This window comes from Erpetoichthys calabaricus, chromosome 10, assembly GCF_900747795.2.
Source record: "Erpetoichthys calabaricus chromosome 10, fErpCal1.3, whole genome shotgun sequence".
NCBI lineage: Eukaryota > Metazoa > Chordata > Cladistia > Polypteriformes > Polypteridae > Erpetoichthys > Erpetoichthys calabaricus.
The window spans coordinates 18,279,064-18,304,611 of NC_041403.2; the positions used below are offsets into that span (position 1 = coordinate 18,279,064).

General features: G+C 36.4%; 1 protein-coding gene across 4 annotated transcripts in view; it reads left to right on the plus strand.

Moving 5' to 3' along the window:
- The first annotated feature begins 5,496 nt into the window (after positions 1 to 5,496).
- Positions 5,497 to 25,548, plus strand: part of lepr (leptin receptor) — a 188,550-nt gene continuing 168,498 nt past the window's right edge. For all 4 annotated transcript variants that reach the window (XR_007936050.1, XR_007936049.1, XR_007936051.1 and 1 more), the window contains exons 1-3: positions 5,497 to 5,769; positions 16,498 to 16,544; positions 23,311 to 23,366. Coding sequence is in view for 1 of the 4 variants with exons in the window: in XM_028810964.2 (XP_028666797.1) it covers positions 16,543 to 16,544; positions 23,311 to 23,366 (58 nt within the window). In the remaining 3 variants the exon portion in view is untranslated. The remainder of the gene's footprint in view (positions 5,770 to 16,497; positions 16,545 to 23,310; positions 23,367 to 25,548) is intronic.

Consider the following 25,548-nt stretch of genomic DNA (forward strand, 5'->3'; position numbering starts at 1 on the left):
AATGGTTGAGATGGTGTCAGAATTAAGAATATGAAATGTAATAATACTTGTATAACAAAAAATTGTTAACTCCATTTAATGCCTATTTGTATTTGTTTTGAGAAGTCAGCATTAGATAATAAAAATTATTAAATTAAATCATTCCTGTTTACAAATAAAGTTAAAAAGATATCATTTCAAACTGTTAATCCAGTTAAATGTTTTATCCAATTAAATTAATTAGTTTCTGGGTTTAATCATGAGTTGAGTAATTTGTTTTCTTTTTGTACTACTGAAGAGTCTCTGTGGTACATCGCTTTGTTTTCAAAATGATGTTGGACTGATTTGCAAAGTTTCAGAAGTAGAAGTTTAAGAATTTTGACATTTTATTGTATTGAGTAAGAAAAAACATGAAAAAATAATATGTATTATAAATATATTAATCATTCTGGGTTCATTTTCATAAATCAAAATGCTCCAAAAATGTTCCCACTTTCAGCACCTTTGAGGTCTATGAAAGAAACAACAAAAATATTTGAATTATGTAAAAAATATATTTTGGTTACATAACTTTTAGTTTATTACTTCTGGATGTTCATTACTTAATGCAGGTTCTCTGTTTTTCTGATATTTCTATTTGTATCATTTCAGTTCTCTTTTGCTTATATGTTTATGTAAAGCTTTGTAACATTCCTTACAATCAATTAAAGTTATCTCTCTATTATAATAAAAAAATCCTGCGACAAGACGAGACTTTTTGGGAGATTTTTTCAAGTCCCACAAGTCGAGACCTTGGCCATGACATTTTTTCAAGTAACACCCTCCTCTCAACCATTTTCAACCACGCACACAGTAATCTCACCTCTCATTGGTGTGAATACTTTTGACAGATACATTTTCTGCTCTCTCATTTTAATGTTTTCCTCACTTTAAGTTCCCAATTAAACAAGATGTATTATGTCCAAATCTTATTGAACAATTTTATCACAAAGGGTTATCAACAGAAACAATGAGCACACAGGCAATCCTAGCACAGAGAAACGATGAAGTCAAATGAATTAACGCCAAAAATTTCGATTGGTTACATGTTAAATGTGTATCAAAAGACTATGCTGAAACAGTTGGTGGTGTTGGTGCAGAAGATGAAAACATCAACTTACAATATCCCAAACAGTATCTACAACCGTTAACACCGTCCGTTCTTTCACCACACGAATTACTGTAGAAAGAAGGATGTATCCAAGAAAGGTAATGTAGTACATCTTCAGGGGATAACATTAGACAACAAAGGAGATCTTGACATGCCATTCGTATTAAAACATTAACCGATTCCTGTTAGAGTAGTTTTTGCAAAGACAATTAGCAAATCTCAGAGCCAAACATTTGAAAAAGTCATTTTATTTAATAGAGAGAAAGAAACAAAATTCAGTTGTGTTGTCACGATGAAAGTCCAAACACAGAATCAAAATTCAATGCGATATTGACGAAAAGTTAATTCATAAAATAGTTTTTACTGAAGGTTTACGGTAAAAGTGTAAGTTTAAAAAGTATTTGCGTGTCAATTTCAAAGCCAAACAGAACAAAATCATATTATCAACGAATAACTCTAATGCAATATGAAACATAATTTACTTTCAAATGATTACATTTTAATCTTTTTTAATATGGTTAATTAGTCACTGTAATATAAAATAGTTCTATTATGCATATGAAACAGTTCCCATGAAAATAAAAATCTGTTTAAATTGTACAACCACATTCGCAAGCGGCAGAACCGCAAAGAGGCTAGCGCATAGCACTGGCATTGGGGTTGGCGAGCAAAGCGAGCAGGGGGCAACCCTAGTTTAACAAAAAACAATAATGTTATTGACTCAACATTATCTATGTGTAATATCCTAACTCAACTAATATGGAGCAACACCAAACAGTAGGTGTAACTACAGTATAAAACACAACTAGAGAAAAAAACATAATATAATGATAATTATAAAATCACTTGTTCTACAATACACTTCTATATTACCGAAAAGACCTTTTAGGGTGCCCAAAATCTGCACTAGTGCATCTGGGTTCAGCTTCCAAAATTCAACTTCTTTAATCAACTTCTTTAATATTTATGAAATCCCCCCTAACCAAGGGTATCACTAGCTTCAGCACTTATTAATGGCTTAACTCCAGTTCCCTGAAGATCAGTTCTCCCTGGGAGTTTTTGTGCTGTTGACTTCCTGGACTGGGGGTTCTCCAAGGAGTTTTTGAGCTGTTGATGTCCTATTTCCCCTTGGATTATTCATGGTGTTGGTGGCTATTAACAAACAACTAAACAGGAAAAACCATGGCTGGCTTCTAGAAGATCAGGGTCTACAGGCATATGTGCATTGAACAGGTTGGGGGGCTTTCTAAGATCAGGGGCTAAAGCCCTGGAAGCCCCAACAACACCACTGCCCTGATACAACTCCTTTCATTTACTTTTTTGACTGATACCTTTATCCAACGTGACTTACAACATTTATGATACAATTGTTTACATTTTTATTTGGTTTTCCAATTGGAGCACAGGCAGGTCAAGTGACTTGCTCAGGGTTACACAGCATCAATAGCAGGATTTAAACCCTCAGCCTCAGGGTTGGAGGTCCAAAGCCATAACCAGTACACCACACTGCCTGCCTTGCACCTATTTATGGATCCTTCTATGTACACTTTGTTAATTTACTTAAAAATAATTATTGTTAATTATGTGTGTGTACCTTGTTTCAGTGGTGGACCTACATTTCTGGGGCCCTGAAGCTTGAACTGTTATAGGATCCCTACGCAACCAGTTACCAGGTCTGGTTAACCACTGCTATCTTCTTCAGTGGGGTTGTTTGAAGACAGGTCACCATATTTTTTTTTAATTAACCATTACATCTCAGCTTTTGATTAAAACTGCTCTACTGAATTACACTACGGTATATTACTTTTTTCTAAAAAAAAACCCTTCTTCAATTGAAATTTTGAGGCAATATGAACTAAAGTCCCTTCTGGGACCCTTCCGAGACTAGGGGCCTTGAAGCTTAAGCTTCATTGGTTGAATAGTAGATTCACCCCGACCTTGTCAGCATACTTAAGATTATTAAAACTCTTGTAATATGTATATTTGTGCCTCTTTTTGTCTGAAGCTGTAACCCTACAATTTCCTTCACAAATAATAAAGTTTCTATGTATCTAATAAGATAACTGATTTCAATATGCATCCATACATTTGTATCACTGTAAATTTAGATTAGTAAATATTCATGGTTGTATCATATTTTCTTAGATCGTGTGGAGATCACTTAAGAAAGTACTCTTGAGTAAGACTTGTGCATTTTTATTTGTATTTACATTGGCTTGCATTTTGAACTTTGTTTAATGCTGAGCCCTATTCTCCGATTTCTCGTGTACTATTTTCTTACCTGGCTTTGGATTGGATTAGCTGGTGTTCTTGCATGTGTCTTGTATTCTTTGCTGCTTCACCTGAGCCTTTGCGGCCAGTCCTCAGCATCACCAATTCGGTCGAAGTTAAAACCCTGTAAAACCCAAATATTATAAAAAAATGAGCATTTTTTTTCTCCTTCCAGATGTTGTTGTAGGAGGCCTCTGATGCAGAAATGAAAGAGTTTTTAAATTTTTTTTGTTTTAATTAGTTTTTAGGGATATGTTGTAATATTGCAACATTGGACCTAGTTGGGAACAGAACTTCCACATTTTGTACTCACACTCTCTAAACAAATATAAACACCTAAGGGTTTAATTGTAAGTTTTACTGCTCATGTACCACCATAAGACTATATATTATGAATAATAATTGAACAACATTTGCATGTTTATCAATTATGATTTATTGATAATCATAATTTAGAAAACAGGATAAAATTGTATTTAGTCAACTTAATGAAAACTGTCTAAAACCAATGACTATTCATTTGCAGTGATAGGCCCAAAAACAGTTCTTGTCATCTGAAAAGCAGAGACGGACATTGCACTTGCTGCACAGCGTGTTGGTATATCCTTTACCACAGTGTCTGCAGCGTCCTCTCTTTGTTTTCACGGGGATATGTGCAATAATGTCCTTGCGCATGTCTGGTGGAGGATGCACAGATGACCTCTTGGCTGAGATCCTATTTGCTGGACTCCCATCACCTGAAAATGGCCTCTTCTGCGTATTCAAAGGGCTCCTTGATGTTTCTGTGCTCTTATTGTGAAGTAGTTGTCTGTGAAGATCTTATAGTTCTGACCTTTTGGGAATGTGGAGGCAAGCTTCATCACAACATCACCTAACAATCCAAGTTCAGATTTGGCTCGTTTCCCATCAACACTGCCTTGGTACACATCGAAGTCACAGAGCATGCCAGAGATGCCAGTTCTTACCCACAGTTTGAACCCCCATGTGTGGGGCTTGCCTCGCATATATTGCTTCATGCAGCTGAATTTCCCCTTGAAAGGAATCATCATCTCATCCACAGAGTTGTGCTATTCTGGTACCACCTGCAGGCATTTCTTTCTGAATGAATCAAGCCATGGTCTGAGTTTCCAGAGTTTATCTTTCTTTCCTGTCTCCGACACTGTCAAGTTGTTTGTGAAATGTAATGATGTCAACAGAGAGTGACTTTGGAATCACCATTGACATTGCATATCTATTATTCTATTCTAGTTTTTTTTTATTTCCAAATGTGAATATGAAGTGTAAAGTCCCCATACAATATGTAAGGTGCATATGCTACTTTGACTACCAACCTCACCCAATGTTGTAGAATTACAACATGGACATAATAAGCTCAAAATCTAATTTGATGAAAATATTCCACAGTAACTTAGTATCTACATGCTCCTAGACATTGTAATAAACACATAAAAAATATTCCAGGCATTTTACTTACTTGAATCTTGTTATGTCCAGTCCAGTAAAACAAGGAGATGAGCTTCAAGGAGCGGTTGCAGGTTGAATGAGTTCATGACCAAATGGCCAGGCACATATACATATTTACTATCCAATAGCATTGCAAGGTTAAACAATATGACTCAATGACTATGTAAATGTGGTCATTTAAAAAAAAAACATTTACAGGTGTATTTTCAGGAGAGCTAAAGGTAATGTAGTAATTTTACAACAGTGGGCCCTGCAGGGTTTTAAGCAGTGGACCACCTCTGCTACGTCGCCTCGGTTCCATGTGTAGCGTGAACAATGGTTCTAGAGAAGTTTTGTACTTTCGTCTCCTAGCCGGTTGGCGATTCCTCCTCACGGGGGATGTCTTCCCTCTTCGCCTGCCTCTGTCTCTGCCCACCCCGAGAGTGGCTTTCTCGCCTCCCCCATCTGTCCGCCCCTTTCTACCTCCGCTTGTCCTTTGGCTAGACAACGGGCAGACGCGCGCGAAGTCGAGCCGCACTTAACAATTCCCCGCGCGACGCCCGGCGCGTGCCACTCCCCCCCCCCCCCCCTCCCCCCTCCCCCTCCCCCTCCCCCTTTTCCCGCCCACTAAGCGCCTGACCATCCTTCACCCGTCAGCTGTCGTACAGACAGCAACTTTGGACAGCAGCGTTTGTTTAATAATTGGCTGGCGCTTCCACTTAAAAAGAACGCACGTGGAGCCAGTCTCTTGCTCAGCTAATGCGCCCTGAAAGAGCAAACAGCACGTTCATTTAGACAGATCGTGGACGCTGCGGTTTGGGAACATAAACGGAATGAAAATTAAGCGGATGGAAGCAGCACTTTTACAAGGACGACTCACCTAGACACGCGGGGAATCACGAAGAGTTGTACTTCTAGATGTCAAAGTAAGCGACTTTTCACTGAAATTACTAAAAAAAAAGACGCGATTTGTTGCAGTTTCGAATGTGTTCATTAGGTGCTCTTGCCGGAGTTTTAAAATTATCAAACGATAATTAGTATAACTTCTTGGGAAGAGGTATATGCATGTTTAACGTGTACATCTGACTGAATTGTTGCTTTTTTTTTAATTTACGGACTCAATAAGCGCATTTCACAGGACTGGTTTCTTACAGTTGCATTAAAACGTAACCAGCGTCCACCAGTTCATTTGAATGGACCAGTAGGTACCCACTCATCAGCCCACTAGCAGCGATTTAAATACACGATCACATCTGGAGCTTTGACTGCCGCAGTGTTCACACGCATCAACAAATGCCCTTTGTAAATGGCAGTAATGACTAATTTGTAATAGTATATCCCCCACATGCGCAGTGATTTGTGTCGCTGTTTTAGAGCGCAGGACATTGGGCTTCGGTCCCAGCTCGGGATCGTGTTCGTGTTAAAATTCAGTTTATTCCTGTATAGCGTTCTCTTCTATAGTGTACAGACTCGCCGCACTTAATTTTCTGTAGTTTGTATTCTCCAATGCAGGCTGCCCCTTTGCTTTCTACTGTACTAGATAGATAGATAGATAGATAGATACTTTATTAATCCCAAGGGGAAATTCACATACTCCAGCAGCAGCATACTGATAAAGAAAATATTAAATTAAAGAGTGATAACAATGCAGGTATACAGACAGTCAATAACTTTGAATAATGTTAACGTTTATCTACCCCCGGTGGAACTGAAGAGTCGCATAGTGTGGGGGAGGAACTGTGCTGAGGTTATCTTACATTCACCTTTATTTTATGCTGGAAAATAAACCGGTTTGGTTAAATGATGCATCCATATTTAAAATTGTGTTTTCAGTCTGATCTGTATGCATGCATAATTGTACATTTTGAAAGACCCGGCTGGTTTCAGATCCAAACCAGATGCTGCTTCTATACTCTTCAGTCTCCAGAACGTTAACTTGGATTATGGGGGCTTCAAAAAAATATCTTAAATACCAAATATTTTTGTGGCTTTGCTTTGTTAAGGTGTAGCTTATTCTAATCTACATTAGTACTGAGCACTTGTAAAATTACTGATCATTAGTTAACAATTTAAATGTGTATTCGCTCCTAATGTGCAGGATGGCTTTTATCAATCATTAAGTCACTGACCTGCTGTTATATTTATTATAAGTACTGTATTATCATGGAAGTTCACCTTTTCATTATTTTGGTTCATCAATGCTACATAGTTATAAACCATTCCAGGAAAACAAATGTTCTCTTGCATGCTCCATCAGGTTTTCATCTAATGTTGAATTCATTTTCCTCTGTACCCTCTCAAGCTTTCTAGGGCCTGCGGCATAGAAACATTCCCACAGCATAATGCTGTCATCACCCTGCTGCAATGTTGTTTTGGATTGTGTGTGTATATAATATATATCTACTAGGGGGCTCCGCCCCCTGCTCGCTTCCCTCGCCAACCCCTGGTTTTGGGTAACCCGAAATAGATTTGAAAGAGATTATTGTCTGTCTTGGTAATTGTTACATATGTATCATGTTCACCGTCACGACATCTGTAGGTCTATGTAATATATGTAAATGACAATAGCAGTTTAATTGTTATGTTATGTAAGTATAGAATGTCTTTGAGTTTGCGCAGATCAATGTATGAGATATATTGGAGTGTAAAGGTGTAGATGACGTACAAAGGATATCTTCATACACCACATTTGTAGTAAAGATGGCGTTGTCCTTGAATGAGTTTTCCTTGGTATGGAGTTATTATAATCTTGACGTTAACGTTACATGCATGCCGAACTCTTGAGAAGGCTACATAAAGTTGTCCATGTCTAAATACAGGCTCAGAGAGGTAAAGGCCGACTCTGTCCTTGGGATTTTGATTATGCTGTGTAGTGTGGACGTGTAGGGTTTTGTACTCTCTTGAGAAGGCTACATAAAGTTGGTTAGGACTGTGTTGTGGTAATCCGGCCGGGTTACTCCATTAGTTATACGTACTGTTAGTAATATGGATAATTGCACGTACTGTTAAAATTACTTATTTCCGTTAGTTGAGCTCTTTCGTTTCTGAGCCGTGGCTCCTTCGCTTGTGGTATATAGGCATAGGCGCATGTGCCCTCCGTACTATCTCGGGTTTGACTATGCTGTGTTTTGTGGACGTTTGGGGACTCCGTACTTTCTCTGGTTTGACTGTGGGGCGGGACGCCGAAGCCTCTTCTGTTTGTGTTTTCTGTGAGTACTTATAATATTGTCATACTGTAATGTGATTCACATATGCTGTGGAGTCCGGATCTTTGGGGCTTCTGTACTATCTCGGGTTTTTGCTTGCGGTGCTTTCGAAGCGCGTTGTAGGTGCCTGCACCTTCCGTACTATGTCGGGTGTGACTATGCTGTGTAGTGTGGACGGTGTCAGTCGAGCTCTTTCTTTTTGGAGCCGGGCCCTGCTTTGCTTGCGGCATTTCAGAAGCGCATTGTAGGCGCCTGCGCCTTTCGTACTTTCCCACGCCGTCCGTATTATCTTTGTGGACCTGTGGGGCCTCCGTAGCCTCTTCCGTTTCCTCTTTTTTGTGTGGCTGTGTCGTTCGTCATTAGCTATGGGCGCGTTGTTGCTTCATTTCTTATTTACGTTAGTTGAGCTGTTTCATTTTTGAGCCGTGACTCCTTCGTTCGTGGTGGATCAGACTTCGCTTGCAGTTTATGAGACGCGCGCTGTAGGCACCTGCGCACTATGTCTCCTGCGTCCATCGCCGTGTACCTGGGTCCGTGCCTTCCGGTTTACCATTCTCGGTTAGTAATATGGATCTCTTTGAGTCTGATGGCCAACAAGCTTAAATTTGGTCTCATCAGACCCTAGATCCTTCTTCCAAATGACTTCAGAGTTTTTCGGGTACCTTCTGGCAAAGTTGAATGGAGTATTTGTGGTTTTTTTTTTTTTTTTTTATATAAAACAGAGGCCTACTCTTCGCTACTCTTGCATAAAGCTGTGACTGGTTATGCATTCGTGCAACAGCTGTTGTTTGCACACTTGGTCCCATCTGTAGCTTCAAACTCCTTCAATGTTTTCATAGGTCTCTTGGTGGCCAGCCCTCACTGGTCTTGTTCTTGCATGATCACGCAGTTTTTGTGGAGGGCCTGCTTGAGGCAGATTGACAGCTATGCCATGCTTTTCCATCTATTAATGATTCATTTAACTGTACTTTAACACATTTTCAGTTATTTGAATATTTGTTATACACACCCATCCCCTGATGTTTCAATCATCTTATCATTGAGTTGCTTGGAGTTGTTCTTTTGATAGATAGATACTTTATTAATCCCAAGGGGAAATTCACATACTCCAGCAGCACCTTACTGATACAAAAAACAATATTAAATTAAAGATTGATAATAATACAGGTAAAAAACATTTTTTGTTCATGATGTAGATTAGGTTACCATCTATATTACTAAAATATTACTATTATATTACTAAACCACAGTTTAATTTATGCACGGACGGCGGACGCACGCAGAGCCCCAGAGTCAAACCCAGCGGCTTCCCAGAGTCGGTAGGTGGCGCCCAAACAACACAACCTGTGAGCTCAATGATTTATAATACAAAACCGAGCCCGTAGTTCCCAGAGTCAGTGCGTGGCGCCCAAACACCACAACCTGTAAACTACACCTGCTCTAATCCATTGTGCCAGCAGTCAATGTGTGTAAGTTGGAGTATGCTTCCTAACAGTAAACGACTTCTACCTAACGACACAGCCACAGAACAACAAGACGGGACCGCATGGATAAAAACAATACACGGAGGCTCCTACGACGCGCTTCAGACACACCAGAAGCAAAGATGTCACGGCTCCACAATGAAAGAGCTCAACTACCGGAAATACAAAACGAGCCCGTATGGATAAACACAATGAATGAACGCGCCCACAACGTGCTTCTGACACAGTAGAGGCAAAGGTTTCACGGCTCCAAATGGAAGGAGCTCAACGATTAGTAATACAAACACGAACCCGTATGGCTACGACCTGTAAACGAGCCCGTATGGATAAAAACAATGAACGACGGCGCCCACACAAAGAAACCGCTTTAGTACAAATATGCTTATTTAATTAAATGAAAACTTTACCATGGCTACGACCTGTGAACTTAACCTGAGGTAAAGCGTGCACGCCAGGTTGTACAGCCGCCCGAACGCGACCGCCCAAACCACCACATATACCACGTTCGTTTAGTAATGTAGCCCTCCATGCCCGGATCCGCTGCCATGGTCACTTCAGCACGCGAATCCGCCGCCGTCAGCAACCGACTTCTCGCTGACGACACAGCCATAGAAAAACAAAAAAAAGACTGCACGGATAAAAACAATAAATGAAGGCGCCTACAACTAAGTCACAGCTCCAAAAAGAAACCGCTTTAGTACAAATATGTTTATTTCATTAAATGAACTTTCCCAGGACGCACCCACCCTCCATGATATTTCATCCCTCCAAGTATCGGAGGGAACAGAAAGTGATTGCCATTCTTGGATTTGCGATTCTTTCGAGAATCGCGGGCTTGTACTGACTCACTAGAACCTCCGTCTTCCAAATGGTACATTTGCACTACAATCATTTGAAACCCCTTAACTCCAGATAGATGGTCTCCATTTAACTAACTTTGTGTCTTTTAGATAGATAGATATTTTAAGACCAATTGAATGTTCTAGTGACAGTTTAGGTGTGTTCTATGAAATGAACTATTATTTTTTTATTTTTGCAATTAATTTAGGTCACTTTACCAAGATATTATTTTGAATTTGAATGTATGGATTATATTGTATGATTTTAATTCTTATTTTCCCATGCCTTATAATATTATTAATATGAAATATATGGTCTTAAATGGGAACAGTTGAAAAGCAGGTGATGATTCCACCTTACATCAGTTAAACAGCAGTTTTTGATTTTTGGCTAGGATGCTGCCTCTGACCCATGAGCATGGTCTTTCCATGATTGCGTGAGTATTCGTCTATAGTACAGAAGTACCTAATTAGATTGGTAATTTGAAATTAGATGTGTGTGAGTAAGCACTGGTGTTTGTGTTGTAAAATACTTTATCTTTACACTGAAAGGACATTATCCGTGTTAATTATTCCTAAAGGAATGGACTAGTGGATACCTTCTAGTTTACTAGAATGTCTTGGATGGGTATTATCAGAAATTTGATTTTATTACCTTCAAATCTGCACACAGTGAAGCACAGTTTATTGAAGGTACAAGTCTCAGAGAAACATATTTACAAAAATCAAACAAATATAATTCACATCTTTAGAATTTCAAAGTAACATGTTTTCATTTAATAAACTTCAATTTCAAAAGAAGTTAAAACTGGAACAGGATTACAACGGATCAAGTTTGCGACTCAAATATGAATCACTAGACGCCCTGGATGGGTTGTCAGCCTACGTTTAAAAGCATAAATAAATAAATCATCTATCATTTTATATGTTTTGAGGGGATACTAATTGTATATTTCAGTTCTGGGCCCAATCCAAGGGACTTTTTTGGTCCTGCGTACTGAGGTATTGAAATTGACTGACAGAAGTCCAGTCATAAGCATCTAGATGATAACCTGTTGTATATTATGCACTTCAGTAAGAAAACTAATGAACATGGACCAAAAACATCCTAGGTGTTCGTAGAACAAATGAACAGGCACTCAAGACATCATCTTGTTGCACATCAAGCTGCCAAATATAAGAAAGTGTACACAATTGCAGAACAGCACACCTTGCCTTGTGAAGTAGGTGTGTGTACCGAAGTCCTGTAAGAGTCAAGTGCCTGCAAGCTAAAACATTTTCATCTCTGCACTCTCTTCACTTACCCTAGATTTTGACAAAGTTGTGAAAATCAAATAAGCCCGTGTTACCAATTAAAAAAGACAAATGGACAATACATAAGTGCTGAGTTAGTTTTGGTTGAGTACTGTGCGTATTTCATCTGTTATGCACACTGTGTATAAATGTTGAGTATGTATTTACTGTTACTTGTTGATTTTCAGAAACCTTTATAGTAAATAGCACATCATACTTAGTGACAGCAGTGGAAATTAAAGGGGAAGTATATTTAGTACTAAAGCCAGAAGGCATTTTGTCATGCAAAGAGTTACAGGAATGTGGTACAAACAACAAATTCCTGTAGCCAAAGCAGAAACCTTTACAACCTTTAAAAAGTATCTGGGTGAGATAGTGTTATAAGTTAGCTATTACGTAACCCAAAAACCTTGATGGATTGAATAGTCTCACATTTTTCAAACTTATGTTCTTATGAGTATAACATGTATTAACATTTCTATTTATTTTATTGTACAGCTGGAACACTGACAGATTAAATAGGTTTACCTATTCCACTAAATCTGTAAAGCAAATAAAGATTATAGTTTCCTCCAAAACATGCTTTTTGTAACTTTTAGAAATGGTTAATTAGTTTTAGTCTAAGATACTATGTGTAATTGCATGTTGCACTCTAAGAGCAAAACAATAAATAAACAAAGCAGTGGTGCTGGCTGTTACACATAAATGTAAACTTCTTATTAATGTGTAAAACTTTAAGTACACTTGGTATCTACCAGTTTATATAGAATTGATCAGAAGCCATATGCTTCCAGGAGTCTTCACAACTCCAGTTCTGGCAAGAAAAAATATCGTATTATATTCTCCATCCATCCATTTTCCAACCCGCTGAATCCGAACACAGGGTCACGGGAGTCTGCTGGAGCCAATCCCAGCCAACACAGGGCACAAGGCAGGAACCAATCCCAGGCAGGGTGCCAACCCACCGCAGCATATTATATTATATATAATGTTATTATAGAATCTTTTCGAACACAATTATTTAGTGCCCTTTTTCAGCATCTCAAGCTTTCTTTAAAATATATTTACAAAGATAACATGCAACAAGCATTTTTTAGCAAAAAGTACTTGAACTAAATAATAATAATTCTTTACATTTATATAGCGCTTTTCTCACTACTCAAAGCGCTCATCAATTGCAGGTTAAGGGCCTTGCTCAAGGGCCCAACAGAGCAGAGTCCCTATTGGCATTTACGGGATTCGAACCAGCAACCTTCTGATTGCCAGTGCAGATCTCTGGACTCAGAGCCACCACTTGAGGGACTTGCACATAAAGTTACAATTATAAATTTTAAAGCATTTATATTTATTCATACTCAAGAATTAAATGTGATTTTTTTTGTACTTCATAAATTAGAATATAGAATCCATTCTGTTTTGAGTTCACTTACCAAAAACTCATGAAGGGAAAGGTGATAATGTAATAATATAGTACATACAGTATTTGTCTCTCTAATAATCTTTATATACATGATGAAGGCGTATGTATCAGAGATTCTTTAACCATTTCAACTGACAGATTTCAGCAAAAGGCTTAAGCCTGAAAGTCTTGTCATGCTGAAAGCCGAAAGGCAAAGCTGGATTCAGAGGGTTTTGCTTAGTTAGAAAGTAGAGCTTTTGATTGCCATGGGAAAAATAAATTAGTACAATGTTTTGTGTGCTTTGAGAAACTGTCTGCTCTGTTAGTGGAAAGAAAGCCACGTGTGTGCCCTTAATTTGAATGAGAAGGAAGAAAAAAAGGGGCTGCCTTTTTATTTGACTTTTTTCAAAACAAGAATGCAGCTCAGTTAAGTTGGTGCTTTGTTGCAAAAATGGAGTGTTTAGTGAAATGGTTTTCTGACACTTCTATATGGAGTACAGCTCATTTGCAAAAATGGACAATTGTAGAGGAACCTTGAATACTTAAAGGATAAGTTCTGTATTTTTAAGGTCAAATTTATTTCTTCACACTCCTAGTATATGTTGAGTTGCCACATAAAGTGAAGTATGTTGTACTTTTTTTTTTTTTTGAAATACATAGCTTGTTTTTGCCTTTTAAAATGGAGATGAAGGGTACAGAGGTTCCAATGTGAAAACAAAAGCCTTAAAAAATTGTAAATATGTAAACTTTGAAACAGCAAAGATTTTGATTAAGAAAACATGCCATTCACATTTGTGTGGTGTGGTTGTGACAACAAAAGAAAACTGAAGTAATACATTTAATCACATTCTTGTGACTATTTCTTTAAGGTAAGGATAAATTTCTTGTTTACTTTTTTGTTGGGTTATGTGTGGAGTTCTGACACACACTGCCTTCTCCATTTGCCGAGTTTCCAGAGCTTCCAAATCTTTATTCCTGCAATTCTGTTTTTCAATGGTTATGTTGTAATACAGACATATACTTACTCAAACATTGTGATTTTTTCCTAACCTGTGCCTACTTTTCACCTATTAAATTCTGCGTTATTTTATTTTACATAGCCATTGATGGGAGATTCCTGCCTAGTAGCAGTGTTGTGGTGAAGAGTGCATATAAGAGCTTCATTGCACTTTGCCCACATAAGACTATATGCTATATAAAAAATAGTGCCTTGTATTTTTTATAAAAACCATCGGGTTTTGGACAAGCTAAGCCATCTGCGTATTAATTCAAAGTTTACAGGGCCAATCAACACTCGCCATTATTCATATTCTGTGGTGTGTCATACACACATATGATAAAAAAAAATACAGAGAAAGAGCAAAAGACAAAGATTGTAATAGAGACAAACCTCAATGTCACTGATGGAAGTTCCACAAACAAATGATCAAATTTCATAGGACATACTGAGTTGCTCTTGCTGAGGATATGGTAATACCCGAGTACATTTTTGAGTGAGTAAACCCACTGACACACAGTGTGTTTAATTGCACAAAATAAGAGTGAATAACCCAGTTAACGCAGAAACCTGGTTTCTTAAAAATCAGTATGTACATGGGCAGGTAATTTTCTGGTGTCTTCCTTTGTCAAAACACTTGACATCATTAAACTGCACAAAAAAAGAGTTAAACTTCATCATCAGCCACTGTGGATCCAAAAATAAGTATGACCCCTGTGATAGTTTTCTTGTGTTTTATAAAAATGTTTAGTCTCATTGATAATTTATTACCATGCACACTGCACACCTTTTTCTGCTTGGCTGTGTGACTAAGCATTGCAAAGGACTGCTGGTAGAATAATAACAATGCACAAATTTTTACTTCAGTAAGATATGCGTTACGTTACTCATTGCTGTAAAAAATAATTGAGATTGTGTTGCTGAGTTCAGCACTGTATGTTCAGCTTATCAACATAAATTTAGTGATTTCTAAAATTGAGACAGATCATTTGATCCAGGAGAAGCACTAATGGGATTGCCTGAACATTTGCCTCTGGAAATTTATTTTGTGGACGCTTTTAACCATGGCTGCTGTGCAAACTCCATGCAAACAAATATTAATAGCTACAAAATACTTTGCTTATTGTCATTTGCCATTAGTCATGCTTTTTTTTAAAAATGAAATGACTATATTCTTAACATGTGTCCACCCTTGTTCCTTTTACATAAATGCAAATATTTATTATAGATTCAGATATCAGAAAAGTACATTTATTATATGTCGACAGATTGCTGGTATGATGTCATTTTAAACCTTCCATTTAATTGAAACTGAATCGAGTCCTGTCCAACTGCTTGTTCTGTGGAACATGATTGCTAATATAGTGATGAGCTGGCAGCTGCATGTTTTCATATTAAACACAAACTGTTAGCCACATGGTATATTAAGATTAATAACACCAATGACTATTCATCAAATGCAGTTTACTTTGAAACTCAATTTGGTGTTAGTCTTTTAGTCATTGTATCGTTTTCAATTTTGCAAAACTCTGTATGTAAAGCCTTTGATACATTGAAAGTGCTTTCCTTTCATTAAATGTGCTTTGGAGAGTTATGAAATTTACTGTCTATTGCTTGTTTGCTAGTTAAACTGGAATGAAAACATCAAATAACATTGAAAGTTAAATGTCCTGTAAATTCTAAATGTTATCTTTCTGCTGAGGAATGCCTTACGGGTTATACATAGGTCATGCATAGGTTGGCTAAAAAACGTTTTTTGGTGATAACTGCAGGTACCATAAAAGCAAAATAAATAAGAGGATGTCACCTACTTTAAAAGACTGGTGTCTCATACTGGCCTAAGCAACAGAATCTATTGGGAGGACAAAGTACTTCAATTTCTGTGTGGACCATTACTTTCTGATCATCATAAATTATAATTTCCCTAAAGGCATTTTAAATGTGACAGATCATTGAATGCTTTGTCCTTTATCATAGCTCATATTGAAAAGAACAATGGTTGGCAACCTATGTGTCATATTGCAGTTCTGGAGAATAATAAAATGAACTGCAGTTATGTGTTTTTGCTTAGGTCATGCTTGAAGTAAGTTATGATAATTACACCAGCGAGTCTAACATGGACCATTGAAAGTTATGTTAGTAGGAGGATAGTTACTGCTTGCAATTACAATTTCAGTTTTTTTTTGTGAAGATTGCAGTTTGCTACTTTTCATTCAGATTGTGATAAATCTTCATATTGTGCTAATCATTCAAAAAATTTAATACATATTTTTACTAAAAGCCTATGCAAAATGTCAGACTTGTTTTTATCTGGATTTCTTTCTTTTATTAATTAGTTTATTTTTTCACATTTTTATAGGAAATTCTTATATAGCTAAATGTGTAATTATGTAAATGTGGAGTTTGTAATTATTTAAGACCTTTATTTTTCCCTAGCTTCAAGCTGTTCCCAATGAAGTGTAAGAACCTGAAGATTAAATAATGTAAGTCATTCAGCATGTCTTCATTATAATTTTTTTTGCAAATGCTACAATGTTTAGTTAGTTATATAATGTTTTAGCTGTAATGTCTAATTAGAATACAGTTACTCCTATTGTTAAACAATACTTTAGAATTATTTAATTTAGAAGCAGAGAACACAGTAATTAGCTAGACATCTATATTTTGTAAGCAGAAGTTTGGTGAAATTTTAATGTAACTATTTCCTGTTAGATAGAGAGTCCTACCTTAGAAATGTTAAAGAAGGTTACCATAACCTCAAGGGTTATGCATAAGAGGTTCTAAGTTTAAAGTCAAGTATGGTAACAAAAAACAATTTCTGTTTTAGTTTATGGAATAAAATAAGTCCAGTTTACATTTTTGTTTTTGTTTGGACAAAATAAGAAGAGTTAAAACTTTTTAGCCACAAATGTAACCTATAGTAAAATTACAGCTGGAATATATCTAGAGAAATGAGCTGAAACTTTTTTGGAAAATCCTCATTAAAGTCTTTTGACTTTCCAAAATTAGAGTACAATTTTCTTATTGCACATACTGTATAATTCTCTGTCTTTCTTTTCTGCAGTAACTGCTCATTTATCTATCATTTTCCCTATTTTTTCCAACTAGTGACACTGATGGTAGCAATCAGGCTACACTTTACTTGTAGTATGAGTCTGCTAGATTATACCTATTACAGGGGCAAAGGAGGCAACGCACCTTGTCAAAAATATTATTAGCAATGCATTATTTAATAGTACAAAAAATAAAAAGACCAACGGATGAACCACAAACATAAATGTAAACGTTATGCAAATCAAAAAATGAAAACGACTAGTATCCAGAAATCATAATTTACCTTGGGCAGGGAGTTCGGCACCTGCCTTCAAATGTAACACAATCAGGTTGGATTTTTTATATTTTATTTTCCAAAATTATAACATTTGTCATTTAACAGATTAAACGTATTATAGTAACATAGCAGATACAGCTATTTACTTCAAATGAATTACAGTGAACACAAAAGAAAATAAAAATATAAGGAAAAAATATCAACAGAAAAAAAAAGCAAAAGAAGAGAGAATCAGGTAAAATTGGTAAAAAGAGACAAAACATATATATTTTTAGGAGACAATTAAACAGTTTAGAGAGTCAGTCACAGGCCCAGGATGCTTATTTAGAAAGTATTAATTAATGCTTTGCCAATTTCAAAAATGTTTTTGACATATCCTCTCAGACAGAATTTTATTTTTCCAAATTTGAGATAATATAGAACATCACTTTCCCACTGAGTTATTAAAGGTGGGTTGGGATTCTTCCAATTGAGCAAGAAATGCCTGTATGCTAATAGTATGTGCTAATAGTGTTGAATAATATGCTAATAGTGTGGTGTAGACTACTACAATCGATTTCTCCCTATGAACTTTAATGCCATCTGGGAGAATGCCAAATATTGCTGTTAATGGATTTGAAGTGATTGTAATACCAAGGCTGCATAAAAAGGATATAAAGATTTTGGTTTAAAATCATGTTTAATTTAGTGTAATTTCAGTTTCTCTTGTCAAGAGATTAAAATATGATTGCAAAGTCAGTATTTTCTTATAGAGAGCCTCATTAGGAGATCTGGCATATTCATGATCTATTCTGGAACTCTCTTTAAGCAATTCTGACATTTTTCTACTCTGTAGTTTGTTTTTGTGAGAGAGAAGAATTAATTTGTCCTTTTAAAACAGCCTTCATTGTTTCCCAGAGTGATCCATTGGAAACCTAGGAGAATGCATTGGTCCCCAAAAATTAATTGATTTTAATAAGAGATGAATTCTATAAAGTTTTCATCTACTAATTTCAAGGGATTAAGATGCCAGTTGTGAGTTTATTATGTAGGGTACAGTGGTTGGAGATGACAATAGAGTCAAACTTAAAGGATTTGGTAGTGTGCATGAAATTATTATCAATGAAGAAATAATCAGTTCTTGAGTGATGATGTACAAGCAGGAGGAAGGAACATACCGCTGAATTTGGATATAAAAATCTCCATGAATCTTATAGATTATGGTCTGCAATGAATCATGAAATTATTTTTGCAGTTTTATATGTTTTAGATACCGTTGTTGAGGACCTGTCCAAGACTGGATTTAAAATGCAATTAAAATCTCCAACTATTACAATTTTATCAGTACTCCTATTAGGAACCTGTGCAAATACATTTTGCATAAATTCTCTGTCATCCGCATTATGTTTACCAGGATTACTTTGTAGTTGAATAGATTCCACTCAACCATGACATAGCACTCTTCAGGATCAGATACTACATCGGTTGCTACAAGTGGGATTGCTTTATGGATTAAAATTCCCACACCTTTTGTCTTCTTATTATTGCTGGAATGATATATTTGGCTGACCCAATCTCTTTTCAGTCAGAACTGATCCTTAAGTGATAGGTGACTCTCCTGTAAAAACTAATTATTATAATGAGCTTATAATTATACATGAGCTGGTACCTACAGTTTACAACCAATTTCTTCAATCCCCATTTGAATTTCAAGCATGCACCAGCACTCAAACAATGAATGATGGTGCCTAATGGTTCCCCCAGTGGAATTTTGGGGAGCCACGGGTGACAGGCATGATATAAGCTGTGCAGTACTTCCGAAACTGCTATGCGGAAAGGGCGGTGAGTGGTATAATTGAAAAGTGTTGCCTGGTTCATCTTAGAGAGCACATATGCTCTGACGCTCTGTTGGTGCCACTTTGTTAACAACTATTGTCACTGCAAACATATATGTGCATTACTCACTATGTTTTTTGCTTATTCTCTGTGTACTGTAACCTTTTAATCAAAACACAGCATCATAGGAGGAGGCTGAAAGCCTGCCGTTGCTGCTTTGTGCCCTCCCCCAACATAACCTATTGTCTATGGGGGAGAAGCGAAAACTTTAGATTCGTCAAAAAGTTCATTTTCGATGGCTCTCTGTGTTTTAAGGTTCCCTGATACCAAAAACCTCAATATCTTGATGATGGGTGTGTGACTGTCTTTGTGTGTATCTGTGTGTCACTGTTTTTTGAGGTCGTTCTAGTGCTAAAATGGCTGGATGGAAAAATACCAAACTCAAAACTTAAGCCTGTTATGAGATAACGATGCACTGATTAGTATTTGAGCCAAATCGTCCAAGAGAAAAAGTCACTCTAGAAGTACCCTCCAATACCATAAATCTGCAATGAATTATGAATTCTTGCCGTCAATTGCTATCATAATGACCTATTTTATGATCAGAAAGATCAGCATCAGAGCGGCAGATAACTACTGAAATATTACAGAATACTTCAGCTAACTGGGTTCCTAGGATGCAAAGCATACTGGCGCTCACGTCTGAATTTATTGTTTTCTCAGTTGTTTCATCTCTGATATAGGTATTCTGCTCAACCTACTGTTCACAAAATTTGTTTCATGCAAATAATTATTAAATATATAGTATACAGTTATCTTCAGGTTGTGTCTAAGGTGTACAGTATATGAAAAATAAATACATTTCATGTTTAGACTTCAAGATATCTCATTATGAATATGCAAATATTCCAAAATCCAAAAATATCCAACATCAGAAATACTTCTGGTCCCAGGCATTTCGGATTAGAGATGCTTGACCTACTGTATGTGTCATACTATACTGTAAAAGCCTCTATATGCCATATACAATACTCCTCAGACATGCTAGGTTTTAACTGTACCAATCTAGGGATAATATAATAATCCATGTACACCTGATGAAAAAGAGGCTATTTATTGACATTGAACTTCAGAGCATAAATAATTAAATAGTTTGTAACATAAATCCATACTGGGGATGATTGTGGGCTGTACTTTGCTATGCATCTGTCAATTTTTGGCCAACCGTCACGATCTTATTTCCTGTATATGAATCCACCGCATCAAATACTGTGCATCTCTTATCATCTCTCATGTGGTCTTCCTCAGATAGGCTACTCCAAACATTAATCTTCTGCAGCTGGGAATGCCACACAGTCAGACCACCAGGTAACAGCAGAATTTCAAAACATTTAAAAGTTTGATGTTCAGCAACACCTCAGTAGCAAATGAAACCGCAAATGCTATGAATGCTAATAGCTGGGGTGCTAATGCTTCTTCCAGAACAGAAAGTGAGCAAGCACACATCTAGAGGGCAAGAATGGAATTAAGAGATGTACATGTTGCACATTTGAAACCACACTTCCCAAAGTTTAAAGTTCAACCAGCTGCACATTTCAATGTACTGTATTCCAGGCATACCAATGAGTCACAAAGCTGCTCATGTTTATTGTATTTTCATTTTGAGACCGTATCGTTTAATAAGCGAATTGAGCTTAATTTCACAATATCTATGGATATTCCATATACAGTATAACAGTTTTATTTTGCATTAACGTTGCTGTTGCAACTTAGATCTGTGAGTAAGCATAAAGATAAGAGCCTTCCAGGGTGAGAGAACAGGATAAAAAGAGTTTTACTATGAATAGTGTGATAAATGGACTAAAAATAATGAGCAGACAGATGGCTAGATGATGAGAGCATACAAAGATCGCTGTTCTCCTGAGGAGATTTAAGTACTTTACCAGGCATCTTCCAAGGCCATCAGCAGGAGTTAGTTTGAGTCCACATCAGGAAGAGCTAATAACTGATCCTTCCAAGGACCATCAACTGTTGCTAATGTCAGTGTGTCAGTCCTTCCTCTACCATTCTAAGTTTTTTTCCAATACAACAAATATGTTAAAGAAGGGGAATGTTGGAAAGTGTCAAAGATATGATCATATTATAGTCTGTTTAAGGAGAGGTTATTAATAAATGGAAATGGCATGGAATATTAAATAAATAAATAAATGTTAGTATGGAATACTTGTTTATTGCGATTGAAAATGAAAGTAGAGCTTCATTTGGAGAGATGCAACCCCTCCATTTTCTACCCAAGGATTACTGCAGCCCACTCAGAATTTCTTTTGCCAGACTTGTCCCAAGCCATCCTCCAACATATTTTTTTCAGTTGTAGGAGAGAACTTATAAATTAAATAATTGTCTTTATATTTGATGCTTGAAAAGATGGTGAATGGGATAGGGTAGGGTGGAGGGTTTTCCTTCAAATACTAGGGGTACAAGCACTCAAAAACCGCACTTCGAGTAAAAGGGAAAGGTGGTCAGGCACTCTCTGCTCCCTCACCCACCTCCCACATGTTCCTCTCTGAATTCTGTTCTGTAAAAATCTGGAATATAAATGCATAGCTTTGGCATGGATGTGTTTTGTTGTCTGTTGGTTCATCAACAACTAAGGATTTGGTTATTCTCTGCTAAGATGTGCAGAGAACAGAGGTTCCTGTTTCAGAGATTCAATAACAATATCTAACGATTTATCAATAGCAAACTCTGACAAAAAAACTAACCCATTCCCTTTAATACTTTTGCATTAGTGAGTGCTTTATTGTACTTAGTCAATATCCATGTAACTTAGAAGAAAGCAGTTTTTACTCATTCTTGTTAAGTTAGTGAATGAGTGAGTATTTTCCTGCTGTGAATGTAAGCTTCAATTTTTTTTCTTGCCTTAGGCCTCCATCTGTGCTTGATAAGATTCACTGAAAGTGCTGTGCTTCTAAAAAAAAAAAAAGTGATAAATTGTCTGAGCATTTCAGAATATGTCATTATAAAGACATACTTTTTTCATTTAGTTGTCACTGAATCATGATTCTTGGTATCAATTTTGTCAAAGACATTTTTTGCTAGCTAACTTATTTTGATGACTAACTTGTAATGTGGATTTTGAGTGTTACTTTCTGGCTAATCAATAAAAGTTACATGATTGTGTACAACCACTGTGAATATTTATGAATAGGTGTTAAAATAGGTGTTAAAATGATTGAGCTTGCAGGTTTGAAATAATAAAAGTAGAGTGCAACATGTGCTTGATAATTACTCATGTGTGTGATGTGAATGATTGCATGAGAGCATCCAGGAGTGAATGAGGGAATGTGTCTAAGTATGTGAGGTGTATTTACTCTGTGAAATCTTGGCCACATCTATTTGATGATTCCTACTGTATATATTGTAGTTGACATCCACAGTATCTATGGTACTGAGTAGTTAGTCCAATCCCTTTATTACTACAGAACTGAACTGGGTTCATGGATTCAAGAAGGTGCTGGAAACACTGCATCACACAGTTCCTGCAGAGTTTTGGCACATCTGGCACCAGCAATCATGCTGCAGTTACTCACTTAGAATACCTGTCTTGCCCATTGCAATTTTTCTTAGCTCAATAGCTAAACCTTTTGACCAAGTTTGCATGCTACTGTATATGCACATTGACATACTGATTCATGTTAGGCTTGTGTGGAGCAGCAGGCTCTTTGCATTGACAAGAAAGTACTTAATAAGAGGATGACACTCCAAAATACAGTACAACTTAAGAATGTCCTCATCCATTTAGATTTTTTAGTTTATCTATACAGCATATACTGTATGTTATAGTAATTGCTTATTCATTTTTTAATACTGTCCTGACTTAAAAATATATAATAATTACGCACTCATATTTGTTCCTATGTTCTTTCTAATATATTTACACCAAATGCAAGTTTCTTATTCTAATATAGTGAAAGGTAACCAAGGTATATCATAACTGTTTACCATTTTAAGTATGTATTATAAATAATTTTAGTTATAAACATTTGTTGAATATTTCCAAAGTAGTATTTGTAAATATCTTTTGGTCTGTGTTTATTAAATAGGTTTTCCCCTGAAAAAGTGACATGGTTTCTGCATTTAAGTAAAGTTATCCTAATAGGTGAGTATAATATATTAATAATTAACTTATGCCTTTTGTTGTTTTATCCATTTAATAGAAGTTTAAAATGGACAACACTTTAGTAAAACATGCCATTAGATCTCTCTGCAGCAAAAGTTTAGTAGCCGTCCTTAGGACAAAGGGTAATTATAATTTTGTTTGCATTATTAAAAGTACTACACCTGAGAAACCGAACCATGCCAAAGAATATATCCTACTTCAGCTATAAACAATGCATTATAATAAAATAAATCATATATGTTTGAAATACAGGGAATTAAAGTAATGTGCATCCATACATTACAATTAGTTATAAATGGAAATATTTTATACAGAAACAGACTAATTGTAAGAATTTTAGAAGAAAGCTTAGTACAAAGCATTTCTTCTGCCTTGATATAGTAACTGTTTTTTGATGATATCATTAGAAGGTAATGTGTAGCACATGCAAACATTATTTTGTATGTCCGTGTTTTCTTCTTCTTTTTTTGTTTTGTTTTTTTAGGTGCTTTTGCATTTAATGTGAAAAGTAACAATTATAGTTGCCATGTCTGTCTGTCTGGTTGTTCCACATAAAACAAATAGACTTCCGGTGGCCTGATTTTTTTTTTTTTTTTTTTTTTGGAACACTTTCAAGTAAATTTGTAAGAAAAGTAAATTTTTTGAGATATCTCAAATACAGTGTGCTGTACAAATTTTTGGAAATGGAGATGTTAACTCTCCATTTTTTTACATCTTTCAAAGATATTATGTTCAAGAAATGTGAACTATAATTAGTCACAGACCCTCAACAACCAACACCTAACAATAAGACATCAATCAGTGGCATTTTTTTCATCACCTGAACTGAGATTTGCTGTCTGCGAATGCTATTGAGTCACCACAAGCCTGTTTGAGTTATGCTTTTAAATATGTGACATTGTAAAATACTTTTAAAATTATGCATTTAATGTAGTCTGTTACTATACAGTATGTATTTGCATTCTGTTATCGCTGCTATTTTTGAATATGACTCACTATTACAAAAATATTTAATAAATATATATATTCAATATATAATAAATAAATAAAATTTGCCTCGAAAGCTTGCATATTGTAATCTTTTTAGTTAGCCAACAAAAGGTGTCATTTTGCTTGACCTCTCACTACTTTCATAATGGCTAACACGGTACAACACCCTAGTACTACATGGCTTATGTAGGAAAGACAAATAGTACTGTAAATGATCAACTGTTTTTGTGTGAATGAGGCATTTGCTTCCTGCTATTTATACTGCAATCAATCCCTACTTCACTGCACAGTGTGTGTCTGTGTGTGTGTTTTTTTGAGAGGTGTAATACAAATGAAACAGTCTGAAGCAATGCTGCAGAATGGCCTTTTCATTTTTATAGACGTCCATGAATGAACTATGTTATCTATGTGGTGTTAAGTTTTTTTGTTGATTTTTTTCTTAAAATTCAAAGTTGCTTTAGTGTGGCTCACTGAATTCATTTGTTTTCCATAAACAATTGTAACAGACGGCCTCCCCCAGAGCACTAGATGGCAGCCCCCCTGGGTTGCAGCGGTGCCTCGGACTTCTCTTTGAGTGCAGCTCTTCAGCCACACCCGGAAGTGCTGCCAGAAATGCATCAACAAGCACCTGGAGCACTTCCGGGTGCCTTATAAAAGGAGCCAGCAGCCACCACTCCGGGAGCCAGAATCGGGTGGGAGTACACAAAGCTTGCCAGGAGGAGAAGAGAAAGGAGAGAAGAGAAAGAAGAGAGTTGTATTGTGCTATGGGCTATGTTGTGATTGTGGGAAACAGGGGAAGACATTTCCCATTAGAGAAAAATAAAAAGTAGTACCGGTAATTTGTGCCTTGAACTTGCGTCCCACATCTGTCTGTGTCAGGTTTGTTTGGCGGTGCACCCCCTGGTGGTCCACACAATATAATGAAAAGATACATATCATTAAACATTTCACAACCAGTACTCACAGTGCAGCCTTTTTATGTTCTATGTCTGCTCATATTTTTCCTGTGATGAAACTTAATTCATGTATCAGATTTTTTATCAAATGGCCCCCTAATAAAAGTACAATTGTTATTAACATCATAATAAACATAATACAATATTTTGTGTAACAAGTACTATTGGGTGTTTTTATCTGTTTGAACTTAGTTGTTTGCATAAAAAGTGATCTG